We start from the raw sequence: 18,184 nt of genomic DNA, 5'->3' as shown, positions 1-18,184 counted from the left end.
CCGCTGGACCGGCGTACCTCCCACACGCGTGCCGCCGAAGGCTGCCTGACTGCCACCTTTGCAGGGACCGTCAGGGCGCCCCCCGCAGCTTGCCGCCCCAGGCAGGCACTTGGAGTGCTGGTGCCTGGAGCCGCCGCTGTTCCCATATATCCTCTCCTGACAGAATAATTCAGTAGCTACCGAGCAGGTTAAAAATATAGGAGCAGGGCTCTCTACAGATGGCAGGGGTGGGCAGAAGAAGAAAGCCAAGACAAGGTACCAAGGATTCTTCTTTTTTCTCATCCCATTCCCCTCCCAGGAAGAAGATGCCCAGGAAGTGCTCAAACATCAGTAAATCAGCAGAGCATTCCTTTATCTGAATGGAATAGTATGACCAGTTTGGAAGCTAATTTTCGTACAAACAATTAGCAATGGAAGTTTTAATGCCTTTCTTTTTGGTCTCAGATGGAATTACAAAAGCTCGGGCTTGCTTATTTCCAACCTGTTTTTAACTAGGGAGCAGTTTGGGCTGTTAATGAAGAACTGTTTTAATTAAGGTTGAGGAAAGCACCATATATTTACTAAAAAGTTGTAACTTCTTTTCTTGTTGAAAATAGCCAAGGATTTTATCATTATTTTTATATAAAAATTGTGAGGAAAATGAGTAAATAGTGTATTAGTTTTTGATAACTATCATATACATCTGCATTTATCTGTGTGGTAGAATCCTACCTGAATATCCAGAGTTGAAACAATGGATGCTGTCAAGGGGGAATCAAGAGGAAATAAAATAATGGCACCTGTGGTAAATAGCGTCAGAGGGGCTGGAATAACCATGTTTGATCATCAGTTGGGAAGAGGCTATATCCTTGGCTCCTTCCAGGCTAGAATGGTTTACTCTTCCCAGGGCTGAGCCTAGGAGACAAAGGACCATTGCAGCATCCCAGAAAAGGGAAGTAGTTGAGTGAGTTGCCATGGGATACCCATGGCATGTCAGTGAGAACTGACAGACATGCGTGGAGACAGAGAGAAAGGCTGCATCAGAGCAGATAGCTTCTCGCAACCCAGAGATGGAGGTACCTGCATTAGGTGAAATGAGCCAAAGCTTGTAGGGAAAGGTTAAGGGTATATAGACCTTTGTTATTTTACCCTTTGCTCTGCAAGCTTTGAACCTTCAGGGGAATGAATAAATGGCGCGTTTTGAAGAAACTGTTTTTGAGTCAGCCACTGTCACAAGTCCCCAGAGGGAAAGGGCTCACAGGTTCCAAACCCTGTTAACACATGAGAGGAGATCAGAGCCAGAGTGGTTGAATGACATAGTTCTGCTCTGAGATGTGCCGGTAACGAGGCTTATTCCCAAAGGGGTTCACTTGAGAGGAACTAAAAGGAGTCCAAAGTGCAGTTCAGCCTTTGTCGATGATACAAAAACAGCTTCAAAGTGCTGATGAGACAGCTAGAGTTTCACTATTTAATACAAAGCTGGCATCATTAGAATGAGGTTAGCAGTGCCATCCAACCAGGGCCGGCTCCAGACCCCAGCGCGCCAAGTGCGCGCTTGGGGCGGCATTTTGCCGGCAGGGTGGCAGGCGGCTCTGGCGGACCTTCCGCAGTCATGCCTGCGGGAGGTCCACCGGAGCCGCGGGACCAGTGGACCTCCTGCAGATATGACTGCGGAGGGTTCGCTGGTCCCGCGGCTTGGGTGGACCTCCCACAGGCACGCCTGCGGATGCTCCACCGGAGCCGCGGGATCAGCGGAACCTCCGCAGGCACGTCTGCAGGAGGTCCCCCGGAGCCACGGGACTGGTGACCACCAGAGCGCACCCCGCGGCGCGCCGCCCTGCTTGGGGCGGCAGGATTCCTAGAGCCGCCCCTGCACCCAACTCATGACAGAGTGACCATCTTATGATCTGGGGAACCAAGTGTCATGAGAACTTTTAAAAACTGAAAGGAGAGCTACTGAGTGGCTTGCTGATAAATCTAACACAGAAGAGAACCCTCTCTTATAAGCACTAAGAGGATTTCCCTTGTATTTCTAGTTCACTGTCAGGGTAGTTCACGCATAAGAGAAACAGATGTTGGGGAACCTGTGATGTGCCCATTCAGGGCCATAATAAAAGAGATAGTGAATCACAAGGGAACTCAAGCTGTTTTCGAGAGCTCAGTCAGGATCAAGCAGCTCACATGCCACACCATGTGGCACTAAAATATAAGCAGTAAATGTCATGCTAGTATTTACGCCTGTGTCTGATATGGTGAGATCTGCATGGCCTCCTATGACTGTTGGTTTGACAGCTTTGCTTGAAATGGTTCTTATGGGTAATTACTTTGTGTTAGATTTTGCTCCCAGTAAAACCAGTACAAACCAGGAATAACTCTCTCTTATAAGCACTAAGAGGATTTCCCTTGTATTTCTAGTTCACTGTCAGGTAGTTCACGCATAAGAGAAACAGATGTTGGGGAACCTGTGATGTGCCCATTCAGGGCCATAATAAAAGAGATAGTGAATCACAAGGGAACTCAAGCTGTTTTCGAGAGCTCAGTCAGGATCAAGCAGCTCACATGCCACACCATGTGGCACTAAAATATAAGCAGTAAATGTCATGCTAGTATTTACACCTGTGTCTGATATGGTGAGATCTGCATGGCCTCCTATGACTGTTGGTTTGACAGCTTTGCTTGAAATGGTTCTTATGGGTAATTACTTTGTGTTAGATTTTGCTCCCAGTAAAACCAGTACAAACCAGGAATAACTCCACTGAAATCATTGACGTTATTCCCCTTATGCACTGAGGTAACTGAGATCACAATCTAGCTCTTTGGACCTTATTCTGACTTCACTGGGAGCTGCAGATGTTTAGCAGCTGTAAGGTTTGGGCCTTTAAAAATATCTACTTGCACTACTCTCTGTGCTATGGGTGAGTCAGGTTTCTATAAATACAGAAGGGTAGAAATTAACATACCACCTACTGCAGTCACTTTCTATTTATTTGTAATTTTTACCAAATAGATATGCTGTGAGTCTGTTAAAGTTGAAAAAAAAATATTGCAGTTATCCCTTTTGTAAATCTGTTCAGAGCTGTTTTATTTTCTAGTCCTGTTTTTTTCATCATGTTCTTTGATACTGAAACTTTTACTTGTCCATAAGCCTTTTAATCCTATCTGCATATGGTGTATGAAGAGTAAATCAATAAGAGTATGGTCATTCCTGCTGACAAGTTTCTGATATTAAAACAAAAAGCCTTAAAAATTGAATTATAAATTAAAAGTAACTTGAGACCAAGCAGCAGACTGTGTTCAGGCTCCAACTGCATTGATGCCAGACTTCACAGATGCCTGGTTTTTTTTCTATATACAGTACATTGAGCTTACTTTCACAGGTTTCCAAGAACCTCCTGATGCTATACTATCACAGTTCTCCCCAAACTTATTACCTCGTGCCCCCCCCTTACCCTTGTCTGGGCCTTCCTCCTCCCTGGAGCCAGGGTCGGGAGTGGGGCCATGGCTCTGGGAGCAGGGGACACGGCCTGGAGCAAGGGGGCTATAGCTGGGGGTGGGGGAGAGGCTGGGAGCCAAGCCTAGGTCAGGGTCATGGGGCCGGGGCCAGGAGTGGAGCTGGCTGGCACTCCCTCCCCATATTTTGTGGGGGCTGATCTGGGCCCCCTGAACATTCCTCAGCACCTGATGGGGGGCACACCCCACAGTTTGGGGACCTCTGCACTATCAGCTTTAGCAGACTAACCAGACCTATGCACACAGGGAGAGCATATGGACACTTCTAATTCTTTACCTGTAGCTACATGCATATGCCAAGACTGTTCATTACCCATGACCACTTCCAGCTTAGGGTACTGAAGGATCCGAAAAGACAGTATCTTTATCCTGAACCAAAATTAAGATCACCCCCAAACTTCAGTGTTTTGAATTCAAACTCACCTAGTGTTGCAAATAGCTTCTCTCTCCATAATGACCTAACCCAACCCCCGTGATCCAAAATTTGGGGTATTTGAAATCAGGATTCCAGAATTATGACTTGGCTCATCTCTATATATGTTAACATACATAAATTGCAACTGTTCATAAATGGGAAAACATTAAATGACATGAGTCCTCACAGTACCTTGCACAGATGAAAGTAATTGGCATAAAATTGCACAATAAATGGTGATGAGATAGTTGTCAATGAATATAAAATTGTAAGGCTGAGCTTGTACAAAACTTTACTCAAACTTGATCATAATTGAATAACAAATTGTAAGTGCTTAATATACCAAATACATCTATGTGAACAAATCAAACAAACCACACACATCTAAATAACATAAACATAATATATATTAAGCTAAACCCTGACTTGTAGCAGTCTGATCTATACTCAGTCTAACAATGTCCTTTCATTTGTATGTCAACTTCGCATTTAACAAAATTCCAAAGCGTGTGCCCTATATAGTTTCAAAATGAGGTAAATTGTTGTGGAGTGTATATATTAGGTGTCTGCTGGAAGTGATTGCACTCTTAACCAGGTATAAGGAGAGGTTTATTACAACAGCCCTGCTTGCACCATTGCAAAACACTTTGTTCCTTGTAAGTTGCCAGGGCACGGTCATAGCTCAGTTTAAAAAAGCCTGGGTTGTTTCTGTGCTGTCATTTTTTCAAAAGGTTATTGGCTTATGACTAGTTATTTTAGGTGTATATGCCATCTGACAGTCTTGGGAGATGCGGATTTTACTGTGGAAAGCAGTGCAGGCTGATTGTCAGAACCTTGGATGGTAACACACAAGCAGGCAATATTACACTTTCTCTGGACTTTCATTTTTCTTTTCTTGAGTCTTTGTGTGTTTTATTGGGAGATCTTAGGGAGGACTATAAATGGGGGGGCAAAGCAACATCTCATTGAGGCTCTAATGTTGTTAGGATACAAACCAAAGAATAGAAATCCAAACATTTTCAGGTAAGGGAGTGCATATAAGCACCCTGAGCACAGGCAATAATTCTATAATTCTGATGAATGAATTTTAGTGTTTATTGTCCCACTTAAAAATGTGATTTTTTTAAAGACAATTTAGAACTGTTTTTCCTTGTGGTGGTGTTCTGAGGTCTCGAAGAGTAAGCACTGTAATTTTCATGAGGATACACTATTCTTCATGCATAGAGGCTGAATCTCTGCTTTAAGTGTAAAACTCAACTAAGGGTATGTTTACACTGCAGTCAGGGCTAGCTCACTCAGGTACTGTACAAGCCTGCCCAGAACCCAGGACAATTACTCAGGCAAGTAGCCTGTGCTGAAATGCACACCACTGCAGCTTCACTGCTCTGGTACTGAGCTAGGTAGATTAACAATAGCTTGGATAGGTCTACGCAAGCTGTCATCACGATCCATGATTGCAGTGTAGACATACCCTAAGAAGCCACGACTGGCTCCTCTGACTTAGGAACTTGTAAAATGCTCATCACTGAAGTATGTACAGAACCTTTCTCCTCTACCCTGGTGTTTAATTCCCACTTGCCTCTACTCTAGCCCTCATAGTCCAGTTATTTGTGGCCATCAACTAGTCTGTCTGCCCTTGGACTCTATATGCTGTGAACTTTTCTTACATGCCAGCTCAGTGGTGTTCCAGTTTGACATGTGGGCAGCTAAGATGTAAATACATCTTCTTTGCAGGTCACACCAACCCTCCTCTTGATTACAGGGCTTGAAACGCCTTCTGGTGTTTCTCAGAAGACCAGGAAGATCCCACCTTCCATATTACAGAGCTCATTGGCAAGGGAGGGGTAGATTAGGAAATCTGCATAAAAATAATGTATTGTGTACTAAATTGTGAAGTAGTTGAAGCTAGCTAACCTGATACTTCTCTGTAGGTCCCATTTCATTCTTGATCATTATTGCCAGAAGCAGACAATTCATGTCATTACAAAAGAAATTAGAATTATGCCACTGCATATCTCTGGGAAGTCTCTCTTATTGAAGAAAAGGTAAAGGGCTTAGAATCAAAATGCATTTTGCATGTAATGCTTCAGTAGAGGATGTTTCAAGAGTAGTCACATTGTACAATATAAAAACCTTTCCAGAAGCAATTTAATTAGTTCTCCCGTGTGCTTGCAGACAGAACTAAACAAAATGTGGAGTTTAAAAAGGATAGAAAGTATTTCTGCTGTTCAGGGAACATAAATAATGAGTTTAGAGAGAAACAGTTGCAATGAACACTTTGCCAGCATTTCAGACTCTGAGGCCTGGTCTACACTACGCGTTTAAACCGATTTTAGCAGCGTTAAACCGATTTAACGCTGCACCTGTCCACACAACGAGGCCCTTTATATCGATATAAAGGGCTCTTTAAACCCGTTTCTGTACTCCTCCCCGATGAGAGGAGTAGCACTAAAATCGGTATTACCATATCAGATTAGGGTTAGTGTGGCCGCAAATCGACGGTATTGGCCTCCGGGCGGTATCCCACAGTGCACCATTGTGACCGCTCTGGACAGCAGTCTGAACTCAGATGCACTGGCCAGGTAGACAGGAAAAGCCCCGCGAACTTTTGAATTTCATTTCCTGTTTGCCCAGCGTGGAGCTGTGATCAGCACGGGTGGCAATGCAATCCCAAATCCAAAAAGAGGTCCAGCATGGACCGTACGGGAGATACTGGATCTGATCGCTGTATGGGGAGGCAAATCTGTTCTATCACAGCTCTGTTAAAGAAGACAAAATGCCAAAGCATTTGAAAAAAATCTCCAGATAGGGAGAGGCCACAGCAGGGACTCAGCACACTGCTGCGTGAGAAGCATAACGGAAAGCCAAAGAATCAAATGGACGCTCAGGGAGGGAGGGAGGGGGTACTGAGGACTCCAGCTATCCCACAGTCCCCGCAGTCTCCGAAAAGCATTTGAATTCTTGGCTGGGCTCAAGTGCCTGAAGGGTCAAAAACATTTTCCCGGGTGTTTCAGGGTGTATGTCGTCAATTTACACCCTACCCTGTGCGCCCCCGGCCAACCTCAGCGAGACCAGCCAGGAGCACCCATGATAGCAGCAGACGGTACAGAACGACTGATAACCGTCATCTCACTGCTAATTTACAATGGCATGGTAGATGGTACAATATGACTGGTAACCATCTCTGCTATCTTGCAAAGGCAAATGAATGCTGCTGTGTAGCAGTGCAGTACCGCGTCTATCAGCAGCATCCAGTACACATATGGTGACAGTGACAAAAGCAAAACGGGCTCCATGATTGCCATGCTATGGCGTCTGCCATGGCAATCCAGGGAAAAAGGGCGCAAAATGATTGTCTGCCGTTGCTTTCCCGAAGGAAGGATTGAGTGACGACATTTACCCAGAATCACCCGCGACACTGTTTTTGCATTGGGATCTCAACCCAGAATTCCAATGGGCAGAGGAGACTGCGGGAACTATGGGATAGCTACGGGATAGCTACCCGCAGTGCAACGCTCCGGAAATCGACACTAGCCTCGGTACATGGACGCACAACGCCGAATTAATGTGCTTAGTGTGGCCGCGTGCACTCGATTTTATACAATCTGTTTTACAAAACCGGTTTATGTAAAATCGGAATAATCCTGTAGTGTAGACATACCCTGAGCAATGTTATGAGGTTATTGCCCTTTGTCTTGCAAGCTTAGCCCCTTCTTAAAAGCCTGGAATAGTGTGACAAGTTAGTAGCTTTTCTGTGAAAACCTCACTGCTGCTGACATGCCTCTGGCATGCTGAAAAGTAAAAGAAGGGAGATCCTGAAATATATCTGAGTCTCATACTGAGCCTCACTAGTCTTTTGCTTTGGTCCATGTGGTGATTACACCAGGGAGAAGAAAAAAATGGGAGGTGGGGAGCATGGATTGCCCCAAAGATGCTTTTTAAGTGATTTTTTTCTCACCAAATAGGGTAATATTCGAGAGAGAGAAGAATTGAGGAGATGATGATGGGAGAATTGAATGCTATACCTGATTTCTTGACCACACACAAAGTACAACATAATTTAAATATTTTTTTATATATTGCTGGAAGAGCTCCATTCAGAATTCTAGACCCTATAACACTTTTATTTGTTTGGATGAGTGTACTTAGTTTTGTGTATTTTAAATAACAACTTGCCCAACAAAGTCAGACTGTTCTGCACTAACTGTCTGCATATTGTGATGACAGTAATGACGAGGAACTCAAAGACCTGTAAACTACAAACACTCAGCCTAAGAACCACCCAGCTATGGGAGATGGTATATCTGTTTTGCTGGTATGACTGAGTAGTGAATTGCTTGACATCCCCTGGCAAGGTTGTGGCAGGCTCAGAAATAGAAGCCAGGAAGACTGCATTCCAGTGCTGTTTCTACCCACTAGATTACATTCCTTTTGACTAGTTCTATAGAGTACAATCCTCCACTAGATACAGACATGGCAAAGAAACAAAACACGTGACTAGAAATATCATCATAGATATCTATTTTTAAAACTCTACTTATTTGAACAGATGACAATAGAAGTTAAAAATACCAAGGAATAAAATAGGATAGGGAGATTCTGTCAGATGTCCAAGACCTCAATAGTTGAAAGTCTGTTTCCACAGAAAGAGAGATAATATACAAAACACAAAATGTCTGTTTTTGAAGACTGTGCCACGTTCAGATGTTTCTCTCCTCTTCCGGAAAACCCAAGATAGAAAGGGTTAATCAAGTCTAGCTAACATATGAAATCTGATGAAGTCACAAGCCGAGGTACTGTGACCTGAAATCTGTTAAAGTAATGTAGTCCTACATTAGCAGATAAGAATAGAGTCGCTTTATAAATGAGATATTACAGAGTGCTGTATTTTTAAAGATGGAATTACTCTATGTCCTAGATTTTCATTTTTGCAATATACTATGAATGATGGTTTTCAGATCCTAACTGTATGATTTCTTGTTTTCTCCAGGAGAGATGGAAGAATTGGAAACACTGTGGTTGACTGGTATTTGTCATAATGAGAAGAATGAAGTCATGAGCAGCCAGCTGGATATTGACAACATGGCAGGCGTATTTTACATGCTCGCAGCAGCTATGGCACTCAGCCTAATAACCTTTGTCTGGGAACATTTGTTTTACTGGAAACTCAGATTCTGCTTCACTGGGGTCTGCACAGATAGGCCAGGATTGTTGTTCTCGATCAGTAGGGTTAGTAAAACTATCATAAACATCCTTTATCCAGTAGTTAATATAACAATTAATTTCTTAAAACCACTAATCAACATCCTGTGAGGCAGGCATATTTTCTCTCATTTTATCCCCTTGCTGAATATCTGAAAGATTTTTTAAACTTTGATAAGATGGTCCACTGGGCTTCTGTTATAGTTGCATTTCATATGCACTCCTAGGGATTTTTTGTTTTGTTTTTTCATTTGATCGCCGTGACTGTAAGCTGTCTGGTGGACTAGCACATGTCAGGATAGTCAATAAGCAAATACAGAAATCACAGACTATTGATCCTTCATTAGGGAAAGGTTTAATGGAGAAATACAAGATTTACTCGTTAATAGGAATTGGCCTAATCATTGGAATGAAGCAATTTAAAAAAAACCTGCTTTAATCAGATGATAAATATTAACGCTCAGTACTGTGTATTTCATAGAACATGTGGGGTTCTAAGAGTGTTAAATAGTATAGAAGGTATTTCTCAGCTACATTTTCCTAATTAATTAGATTCCTTCAATAAACCCAGATTAGACACACAAAAATGGAATTTATTTATATGGTTAGAGATTAAGTCAATTTCTAAAGATAATTCTACCAATTAAAAAGTGAATGTTTACATCCAAATAAATGATTGTAGAAGTAAAAGCAGGAAATATGTTTAGTCTTACTCTTTTTGACAAACGAGGGTTTTTTTATGCATCAAACATTAAATAGCTGACGGACTCTGCAATTTTTTTAATGTAGCCAAAGTGAATAGCTGGGCCTGCAGCTAAAAGAAGTAGCATAGAGTAAATGTTGTGTCCTATTCTGTTGGTAAGAGATTTTGCCCTGTGATGCCCTACGTGGAAAGCTTACAGTTGTGGCCCATGAGTGTTAGCACTAAACTCAGTGGTGTGGGCATTTAAAATGTTTGTTTTGCTTCTTTTGAGACTGATCATTGGACACATTCAGATGTACACCGGCATCAGAGGGAGTTTGGGGAGGGCAAGGAATGTGGCCCTTATGAATTTAAAGTTGTTTTTTTTTGGTCTGCATCTAACTTTTGGGGAAAAAAAACCAACTTTATATATATATTTTTTCTGCAATATTTATATGGAACTGCAAAACTGCAAGATGAAACCTTTAATTTTGGTGCTTCTTTGTAGACCTGTTTTCCAGACATCTGCAAGTAAAAGCTGTTATTTTCACTGAATACTGTACTGTCCTGGACCAGATAGAAAGTTGGCTTATGCATAAGTTTGAGCTTCCTAAACAACCCCATCTTTAAAAAATGTACCATACACAATCACTTCTCCTTTTTCATATTGGCTTCTTTTCTTTTTCAAGTGAGATACACTGTATACCTCTATACCACCCACCCACCTTGCCCTCACTCAACTCCTGGCTTCCCAGCTGGCAAATCAGAGATGGACTTTGTAGTTTGAAGATGTTTCCAAATTGGATTCTATGGAGAATATTTTCTGTGGGGAAAATCACGCTCAGTTGTGTTAAATATAATACATTTTAACACCATTTGGTAAATGTTGCAGTTTGCATAAAATGTTAAGTTTCTGCCTTTTTTTTTTAAAGGTGATTCGTTTTTTGCGGTATGATGGGAGAGCAGGTGTTTGGTAAAGGAACCAGGATAAGGGACATAAGCAGGTTGTGTAGACTGCAAAGCAATGTTATGCTTCCAGCATCTTTCTGGCAAATTTATCCTGAAACGCTTTAGAGTTACTCTAATATGATTTACAGAATTAAATAACTGGGGGGTAGGGGGGGTGGAGAGGTCTGATGAATAGGCCAGAGAGAAGAGAGATGTTTTCAGCTAGATTTGTAATAAGTTGCAGAGTTGATGAGGCAGAAAGATAGAGAAGCTGTTTCAGATGACAGTAACTGCAGAGATTAAGGCTCTTGCTTCAACAGTATTGAGGAGTTTTTTGGGGGGGAGGAGGGGAGGGGAAGGTGGAAAAGAAACCAATGCCTGCTAAGTTAGTAGGACATTGATTTTAATGGATCCTGAAATGAACAGGAGGCAGTGGAATAGTTAGAAGATGAGGAGGATGCTGTAGTTGCGTTTCTTTGTGTATGGGAGGGAGCAGGCAGCAGCATCCTACATGTATTGGTGCACAAAGATTTGGCATAGCGTGAGGCTATGGAGAAGAATATGAAATAATCAAGGTGAGAGGAGATGAAGTCTTGGAAGACCAGTGTTGTTTGTGCTGTAAAGCAGTTTTCCAAATTGTGTCACGTGGACCACCGATGGTTTGACAAGAGATTAAAATGATCACATGGTGCTGACTCTCCTTCTTTGGTTTGCATTAAGGCTGCTGAAAATATTTTACTCCTCCACGTAAGCCATAGCTGCTGTCACCTAGGGGGTGTTATGTGGTTGTCACTGCATGGGGAGGCGGTTCATATGATTGTCTCATGGGCCATCTCTTCTTTCCTTTGCACAGTCTTCTAATTTGTGAGCCACCCTGTGAAAAGGTTTGAGAAACTGTGCTCCAAAGGATCAGCTTGTTCCTATGGCTTTATTGCCAAAGCATCTAGATATGCTGTAGACTAACGTAGATTTATCTTCTGTTGTGAGCCCATCTGGTCTTCTTAGAAAGACCTTAAATAGTAGCCATAATTGAAAGCTTTGAAATCAACACCTACAAAGATGACACCAACTTTAAAGCTGAGATTCACAAGAGTGAGAGTAGCTAAAAAGGAAAGTTCTTATTTACTTTGCAAAACTTAGGCGCTTTAAAGGGGAATTGGCACATTTCATCTTCAGTTGTATTTCCTTGGTGTTATAGGTTTGTTATGGCTATAATGTTCCATTCATGTCATCTGCGAGTGAAAGAGGAGGTTTTTGCTGTGACACAGCAATAATGATTTTTTTTTTGGAGGGGGGAAGGGCTCCAGTGATTTCATTTGCTTCATGAAACCATTGCATTAATAATATTTTGCAAACATCTTTAGAATCCAAGGGGACTCCAAGCCAGTCATACTTCCCTTTGATGAGTCTGTAGTGTCTGCAAGGAGTTACTCATGTTCATTCAGGGTTTTCTTATCCTGGTTAATGCAAAAGCTTTCTAGGAAGCCTGCTATCTCTCCTGTTCATTTCAATATTTTTCTGTCGTGTTCAGAAGACAGGCTTACTACATTCCCTTGAAATGTTAGTGTAATCCTGTAACAAAGGTCTTATGTTTTTGCAACCAAAGAGCTGCTCTGTTTTACAGCACATTGTAAATCTGCCTGTTATTTCCCCTTATTTATATTTGAAATTCTCCCAACTACTTTGAAAAAGCTACTTCTTCCACAAACAAATTCACAGCTAATTCATCCTAAAGGAGGACTTAAAATTTAGTAGAATCCTGCTACAGATGGGTAAACACGTTTAAATTAAAATAAGAACTGACTTCAATCTTCACTCCAAAACTGAAACCAAATCCAATTTCAAAAGGTTAATTTAACATTTTAGAATATTTTATTTTTTTCATGTTTGCAATACACCACACTAATTCTGACTGGGACAGGAAACAATAGAGCTGAAATACCATGTGGGCTGACTTTTTCCATTTGACTGGAAGTGGGAAAATAGAATAATTTTCAAGCAAATGCCTGTTTTTGCTCAATTGTAGGCTAGTTTTGTAGACCAACAGGTGCAGGTATTTCAGATGAGCATCCAGTCTTCTGGGTCCTCACTGAAGTTCTGTGATTTCTCCATTGATGGCTAGGTATTCTCTGTAGTTAACACCTTGTCAAAAGAGAAGGAGAAGAGAATGATGGGTAGGGACTTTTAAACAAGTAAGAAAAGAACCATAAACCCAAAAGACACTATAAACAGGTCAGTTGTAAAAGAGCAAGACCATTCATCTTTGCTTTGTATGGATGTTACTATGGCTAAATTCTATTGCTATTGCTCATGTTTTGCTCAGGCAAAATATCTACTGCAATCATGAGAGTTTTTCCCCAGTGAATAAAACATTATTGACTGACCTGGGCATTTGGCCCATTCACTTTGTTGGGACATTTGTCTGACCAATGACTAAGGAGGTTAGGATTTCAAAAGTCCTTCTAACAATACAATCCATACATCTTAACATCCTACATAACTTCTAGAACTTCACTTGGATTTTGTATTTAAACTAAGTCAGACCCAAATCCTTTATTGGCCTATTTATTTAGCATCAACTTTATAGTTCAATATAGCAGATGTCAGCAGTCTGTGAGGCCTTCTTCATGAACTAGGGCATTCCATTGCTATTGCACAGCTAACAGGCTGAAACAGGAGTAGGCAAAAATGAAGACTTTTTTTATGCTAACAAGAATATTGGGGGAAAAAAACAGCTAATATGCATTATGTGCATTGTAATTATGCTATGTTCATAATTACTCCCTTTGCTGATAATAAGCAGCAAATTAAAAAATAACAGTATAAAGGTATCAAACGTAAAATGCATTTATATTATATTTACATTCAGTTTTCATAGATTCTAGGACTGGAAGGAACCTCGAGAGGTCATCGAGTCCAGTCCCCTGCCCTCATGGCAGGACCAAATACTGTCTAGAACATCCCGGATAGACATTTATCTAACCTACTCTTAAATATCTCCAGAGATGGAGATTCCACAACCTCCCTAGGCAATTTATTCCAGTGTTTAACCACCCTGACAGTTAGGAACTTTTTCCTAATGTCCAACCTAAACCTGACTTGCTGCAGTTTAAGCCCATTGCTTCTTGTTCTATCCTTAGAGGCTAGGATGAATGAATTTTCCCCCTCCTCCTTATGACACCCTTTTAGATATCCCCTCTCTGTCTTCTCTTTTCCAAACTAAACAAACCCAGTTCTTTCAGCCTGCCTTCATAGGTCATGTTCTCTAGACCTTTAATCATTCTTGTTGCTCTTCTCTGGACCCTCTCCAATTTCTCCACATCTTTCTTGAAATGTGGGGCCCAGAACTGGACACAATACTCCAGTTGAGGCCTAACCAATGCAGAGTAGAGCGGAAGAATGACTTCTTGTGTCTTGCTCACAACACAGCTGTTAATGCATCCCAGAGTCATGTTTGCTTTTTTTGCAACAGCATCACACTGACTCATATTTAACTTGTGGTCCAATATAACCCCTAGATCCCTTTCTGCCATACTCCTTCCTAGACAGTCTCTTCCCATTCTGTATGTGTGAAGCTGATTGTTCCTTCCTAAGCAGAGCACTTTGCATTTGTCTTTATTAAGACAAATGGCTGATTTTTTTTTTGTTTTGGCTGCTTAGGATTTGCAGATCTTTACTGAATTTAATTTACAGAAATCTTTTATTGAACTTAATGTTTCAGTTGTCTGTGGACATCAGAAATTAACATTTCTCTTTGTTGTCATTGTTACAATTGTCGAGATCTTGTAGGCATAACCCTTGTAACACCAAGTGGTGCCCCTCTACCCATGAGTATGGCACCTATTTACCTAGCTGTCACATCAATTACCCAGCAGGAAGTAAAGAATAGTAGTCAAGAAGACTCTAAGAAATCTTCAATGTTTTCACCAGGGAAGCCAGGGCCACTAAAATTCAGACTCACTGCTGATGTTGCACTATGTAAACTGACTATTGTGAAAGACCTGTTCCCGACATACTTAAATTAAGTATTACCCTGCTAAGTAAGTAATTCCATCAATTTATATAGGATCACTCATGGAGCTAAGTACTGCTCAGTGTTTGTGAGGATAGCAGTCAGGCCAAAGTGTAATGATTTTCCTAGGATCTCGAATGGACAGGAGTTGCTGTGGCAAGGAGGAGGATGCTAGAAAAAGAGAGGGGTCAGAATTTATGATGGGCTCAAGTCCTTGTTTGTCCTGCCTTCATCTTCCCACCAGGAAACCTTCTTGACATGCCCATCAGGTTGGGAGCAGCTGGTGGCTTGCATATAGCTGGAGGCAGAAAACTTTTTTTTTTAATCTAGTGCTAACAGTATAAAAGTATAACATTCTCCTTTTTAATGCCTGAGGCCTATGGAGCCAAAGAATGATACAGTTTGGGGAAAATGTTTCGTTTGATTTTAGCAATGCTTTTCTTTTACTGTTACATAGATGAAATCAAGAAATATTTAACATCACTGTTTTATGTATGATTCTAGAAATATGCTGCAGGAGGAAGGCATGCCCTTCTGCTCTTTGTGCTCATTAAATAAGTGATGTCCAATTTAATTGTATTGCTAATACTGAAATATGTGAAATTACAGTATTTAAAGTTTCCAGTTGGTGATATAACTTGTTTTATGTTACTCTTATTACAGGGTATTTATAGCTGTATTCATGGCGTGCACATTGAGGAAAAGAAGAAATCTCCTGACTTTACTTTGACCAGCTCCCAAACCAACATGTTAAAACTACTGCGAACAGCCAAAAATATGACCAATATTAATCCTTCAAGAATTAATTCCCCCAAAAGAACAGGTGATTTTATTCAAAGGGGTTCACTAATTATGGACATGGTCATGGATAAGGGGAATTTGATATTCTCTGAAAACAGATCCTTTCAGCCAAAGGACAACCTTTTTGGGGACAATATGAGTGAACTGCAAACATTTGTCAGCAACCGACACAAAGACAATCTTAACAACTATGTTTTCCAAGGTCAGCATCCTCTCACACTAAACGAATCAAATCCAAATACAGTGGAAGTTGCTGTTACAGCAGAAGCAAAAGTAAACTCCAGACCCAGGCAGCTTTGGAAGAAATCTGTGGAATCTTTACGTCAAGAATCAATTCGTCAGAGCCAAGGTTCACAGAGAGAAAATGGTTCAGAAGAAAATAGGCAGCATTCTGTGAAGGGCCAGAGATACCTTCCTGAAGAGATTGTCCATTCGGATGTATCAGAGACCTCAAGCAGAACCACTTGCCATATGGAACCCGAAAACAATAATAAACACCACAAAACCAAGGACAATGTTAAAAAAAGATCAGTGGTGTCAAAATACCCAAAGGACTGTAGTGATGTGGAGCTAACATACCTGAAAGCCAAACAAAGCACTCCTCGGGATAAAATTTACACAATCGATGCTGACAAGCAGCCAGGTCTCCACCTGAACCCACCCCAGTATATTGAAAATATTGTCCTTCCAGAGACTATTGAATTCCCTGCTGTTTACCAAGATCACAATGACAACTACAGGAAAGCAGAACATGGTAACAGGACTCCTTTGCATAATGAAGACAGTCTTCCAAATAATGACCAGTACAAACTTTATTCAAAGCACTATAGCTTAAAAGATAAAAATGCTTCCCTGGTTGAGGTGAATGATAGATACAGACAGAATTCCACCCATTGCAGGAGCTGTCTTTCCAATCTGCCCAGTTACACAGGCCATTATTCAAGCAGGTCTCCCTACAAATGTGATGCTTGCTTGCGGATGGGGAACCTATATGATATTGATGAAGATCAAATATTGCAGGAAGCAGCCAACTCGGAGCATCCTGAAGAAATGTATGAACATGACTGGGTTCAGAATAATGCAATCCAGCATCAGAAAAAGGATAAACTGAGGATCAGCAGGCAACACTCTTTTGACAACATCCTTGATAAGTGCAGGGACATAGATATTGGAAGACCTGCTCGCAGCATAAGCTTGAAAGAGAAAGAGAGGTTTCTAGACACCAGCTCATATGCAAACACATTTCATGCCCCCCCAAGCAAACTGTTGAGTAACAAGAGCTCACTTGTAACGCAAACTCTGGAGGACAGTAAGCGGAGCAAATCCCTGTATCCTGGTCACTCTGCAGATAACCCTTTTCTGCACTCCTATCGTGATGACCAGCACTTAGTTTTTGGGCGAAGTCCTGCTGATCTTTACAAACAATCATTAGCAGCAAAAGCAAGAAATGATAATTATTCAAGGTCATCCATAAAGTCCACAGCATCATACAGTTCCCGAGATGGCCGGGTCCATAATGATATGTACCTTTCAGAGCATGTTATGCCTTATGTTGCAAATAAGAATAGTGTGTACTCAACTCCAAGAGTTTTAAATTCCTGCAGCAATAGACGTGTGTATAAGAAAATGCCAAGTATTGAATCAGACGTTTAAGTTTTCCATTTACACTTTATCTATAGGGAAACATAGTTGCCACCATCTTAGAGGCAAAGAGTGTATTCTTAAACAGTACTATGCTAAATGATAATATGCAAAACCCACAGTACTTGAATAGGGAAGATATGACATCTTTTCAGATGTATCCAGGGTTTGTTGAAAAGTGGGGGGAAGCCATTTATATAAATGGAGGTTGAATTGAAGAGCCCCAAGATACACAGGCACTGACTTTTATTTTTCACAGTGAGTGTTCCACCCTGACTCCACCCTCCCTCGAATGCCTGTTGGCAGCTGTGCTCAACAGCTGTGGCTGGTGGGTGCTGAGAACCCCCTTTTTTTTTCCATAGGTGCTTGGCCCCAGAGCACCCACTGAGTTGGCACTTATGCCAAGATATGTTGGCAACTATGCTATTTTCTGTATTGATTATTTTACTATTTTAGTTATGCTAAATTCTGTTACTGAGCATCACTCATTGTATTTCTGCCATCAGGAATGTTTAATGGTTTTCTAATACTGGATAAGCAATATGGTATGCATGTAGTTTGACAGACAAAAAGAAGTTAAGAGCGCATTTGCACTGTAACTAAATACAGGCTTGTAAAAGAATAGAGTTAGACTTTCAAAGCTATATTTTAGTTTCATATTTGTATGCAAACAGTCAAAATAATTAAAAAGAAAAAAACTCAGGACCCTAAAATGGAATAAAAAACTGTGTTAGCACAAAAATGTTATGCTCATTCTAATCTCATAAAGATAAATGTGGAAAATATAGGCCCAAACTGTTATGTATCAAAAGGAAGACATATGTATATTGGTTAATGCTGGTGTACAAATGCTTTCATTATATTTCATAAGCACTTACAGTTACAAACTCAGTTACTAAAAAATTCTGTAGTTTCATTGTGCAGTCAAAAATAAGCTGCATAACCTAGAATATATATTTTTAGATATCAATATATGGATCTTAAATCTGTCAAG

At 41.0% G+C, this 18,184-nt stretch overlaps 1 protein-coding gene across 16 annotated transcripts in view; it reads left to right on the top strand.

Moving 5' to 3' along the window:
* Positions 1 to 17,977, top strand: part of GRIN2A (glutamate ionotropic receptor NMDA type subunit 2A) — a 294,429-nt gene extending 276,452 nt beyond the window's left edge. For all 16 annotated transcript variants that reach the window (XM_039492617.1, XM_039492630.1, XM_039492631.1 and 13 more), the window contains 2 exons: positions 8,895 to 9,133; positions 15,412 to 17,977. In XM_039492617.1, the coding sequence (XP_039348551.1) occupies positions 8,895 to 9,133; positions 15,412 to 17,202 (2,030 nt within the window). In that variant the 3' untranslated portion in view covers positions 17,203 to 17,977. The remainder of the gene's footprint in view (positions 1 to 8,894; positions 9,134 to 15,411) is intronic.
* The last annotated feature ends 207 nt before the right edge of the window (positions 17,978 to 18,184 follow it).

Source organism: Mauremys reevesii, linkage group 10, assembly GCF_016161935.1.
Source record: "Mauremys reevesii isolate NIE-2019 linkage group 10, ASM1616193v1, whole genome shotgun sequence".
NCBI classification, from domain to species: domain Eukaryota; kingdom Metazoa; phylum Chordata; order Testudines; family Geoemydidae; genus Mauremys; species Mauremys reevesii.
Note: the sequence above shows the minus strand (reverse complement) of the source record. Positions and strands in the feature narration are given on the sequence as shown.